The sequence below is a fragment of the Colobus angolensis genome, unplaced genomic scaffold (genome assembly GCF_000951035.1).
Source record: "Colobus angolensis palliatus isolate OR3802 unplaced genomic scaffold, Cang.pa_1.0 Scaffold178, whole genome shotgun sequence".
Classification (NCBI taxonomy): Eukaryota; Metazoa; Chordata; class Mammalia; order Primates; family Cercopithecidae; genus Colobus; species Colobus angolensis.
The window spans coordinates 5,471,922-5,473,929 of record NW_012114910.1 but is presented as its reverse complement, the minus strand read 5'-3'; the positions used below and the strand labels follow the sequence as shown (position 1 = coordinate 5,473,929).

The window sequence follows — 2,008 nt, the reverse complement described above, 5'->3', positions numbered from 1 at the left end:
CTGCTGCCTGGAAGAGCCTCATGTTCCGTGGGGGCTGGGAGGACATATATATATATACAGGCTCCAGGCTGAACGGCTGGGGCCACTCATGCACGACTGCCTGATAACCATGCTGGCTGCCACCGTCCTGACCCTGGCCCTGCTGGGCAATGTCCACGCCTGCTCCAAAGGTACCTCACACAAGGCAGGCATTGTGTGCCGCATCACCAAGCCTGCCCTCCTGGTGTGTAAGTATCAGTGCATCTGTCTGCCCTGCCAGGGGTCTTTTCACAGACACCCACTATGCCAGGAGCCTCCGTGGTCTGAAGCCAGCTCTGAAGCTGGCTGCCACACTAGTCCAGAGAGAGGAGTGCCCTGGGAGGGAATGGGCTGAGTGGAGCTGTCCTCACCCTCTCCTGACCTCACCTTCAAGGTCAAGTTCTTTGGTGAGAAGGTCCTAGCTGGGTTGCAAATAGCCAGGTGTAGGGATTTCTGTTTGTCTGAGACCCAGAATCACTGGGGTTCGAGTTAGGGTTCAGATCTGAGCCAGGTTAGGGGGTTGAGTTAGGGGGTAAAGATTAGGAGGTTGGTGTATATTTGGTGTTGGGGGTCACTCTATGGCCAGAGTCAGGGGTTGCCATGAGCTCAAGTGACAGAGGCTCCATCACTGACTGTTGTGTGACTTTGGCCATCTCCCCTGCCCTCTCTGGGCCTCAGCCTCTTGCTCAATACAATAAGGGTATAGGGAGACTAAATGATACAATTTCTAAAATAGAATATCGCCAAGTTCAAGAGCCAGAATTATAGACCCCCAGGACTACAGAGAGTGTCACAGCATCGTCTGGGTGAGACTAAGGTTAGTGTGTGACTGGGCTCAGGGCTGCCATTTGACTGGGATCATGGGGTTCCCATGTGTCAGGATCCAGAGGCTAGGGTATGATCAGGATCGCTAGCTGGGGTCAGGGTCAGAGCTCTCTGTGTCCCCTAGAATTGCCATCGACCTTAAACCGAGAGGGAGGCCTCAGCTTTAAGGCCTGCTGGGAAGCCTCATCCCAGAGAGGCTGAGTCATGGCCAAGGCCGCTTGGGGGTGGGAGCAGGGGGTTTCGCACGGGCCTACAGCCCCTCAGCCACTGCCCTCCCCTCTAGTGAACCAAGAGACTGCCAAGGTGATCCAGACCGCCTTCCAGCGAGCCAGCTACCCAAATATCACGGGCGAGAAGGCCATGATGCTCCTTGGCCAAGTCAAGTATGGGTTGCACAAGTGAGTCGGGCCTCGAGTGTGACCAGGCTGGGGGTAGGGAGGAGGGAGGAACAGCCTGGGGCTTTCCCCCAGCCCACAGGGAGGAAGGTCAGCAGGGTGGGGGGTGGGGGCGGGGATAACTCCGGTCTTTCCCCTTGATTTGGAACCAGACCCTGACACCTCCCCTAACCCCACGCTCCATCCCCTGGTGACCTGGGGGATTTCTTGGAGTGTATTAACCTCTTCAACAGCCCCTTTAAGAGTCAGGCTTCAAAGGGTCCTTTCCCACTGCCCTGGGACGATGGAGGTCTTATTTGGGGGTGAATAGGAGGGTAGGGTAGAGAGATCTCAACAAAATAGGTGTATTTTTTTTTTTAATTATGAATGTTGTTTTCTTAGAGACAGAGGTCTTGCTATGGTGGCCAGGTTGGTCTTGAACTCTTGGCCTCAACCAGTCCCCCACCCCAAGCCTAAAATGAGTATCTTGACTTTATTTGGGATGATCGTAATAGCCAAGGGTCGGTTGTGGGCCAGGTGCTTTTACAAACAATATCTCATTTTATCGTCAACTTTATCATATATTTGTTCTTTCTTTTTTTCATTTTTTGAGACAGAGTCTCCCTCTGTCACTTAGGCTGGAGTGCAGTGGCACAGTCTCAGCCCGTTGCAACCTCCGTCTCCAGGTTCAAGCAATTTTCGTGCCTCAGCCTCCAGAGCAGCTGGAATTACAGGCACATGCCACCACATCCGGGTAATTTGTTTTTGTTTTTGTTTTTGTTTTGAGACAG

General features: G+C 53.2%; 1 protein-coding gene across 3 annotated transcripts in view; it reads left to right on the top strand.

Moving 5' to 3' along the window:
• The window catches only part of CETP (cholesteryl ester transfer protein, plasma), a 37,506-nt gene that overhangs the window by 1,152 nt on the left and 34,346 nt on the right, over window positions 1-2,008 (top strand). For 2 of the 3 annotated variants that reach the window (XM_011938866.1, XM_011938863.1), the window contains exons 1-2: window positions 59-227; window positions 1,127-1,241. In XM_011938866.1, coding sequence (XP_011794256.1) covers window positions 89-227; window positions 1,127-1,241 — 254 coding nt within the window. In that variant the 5' untranslated portion in view covers window positions 59-88. Of the gene's footprint in view, window positions 1-58; window positions 228-1,126; window positions 1,242-2,008 lie in introns of those variants that run through there. The other variant, XM_011938864.1, reaches the window with a different exon arrangement.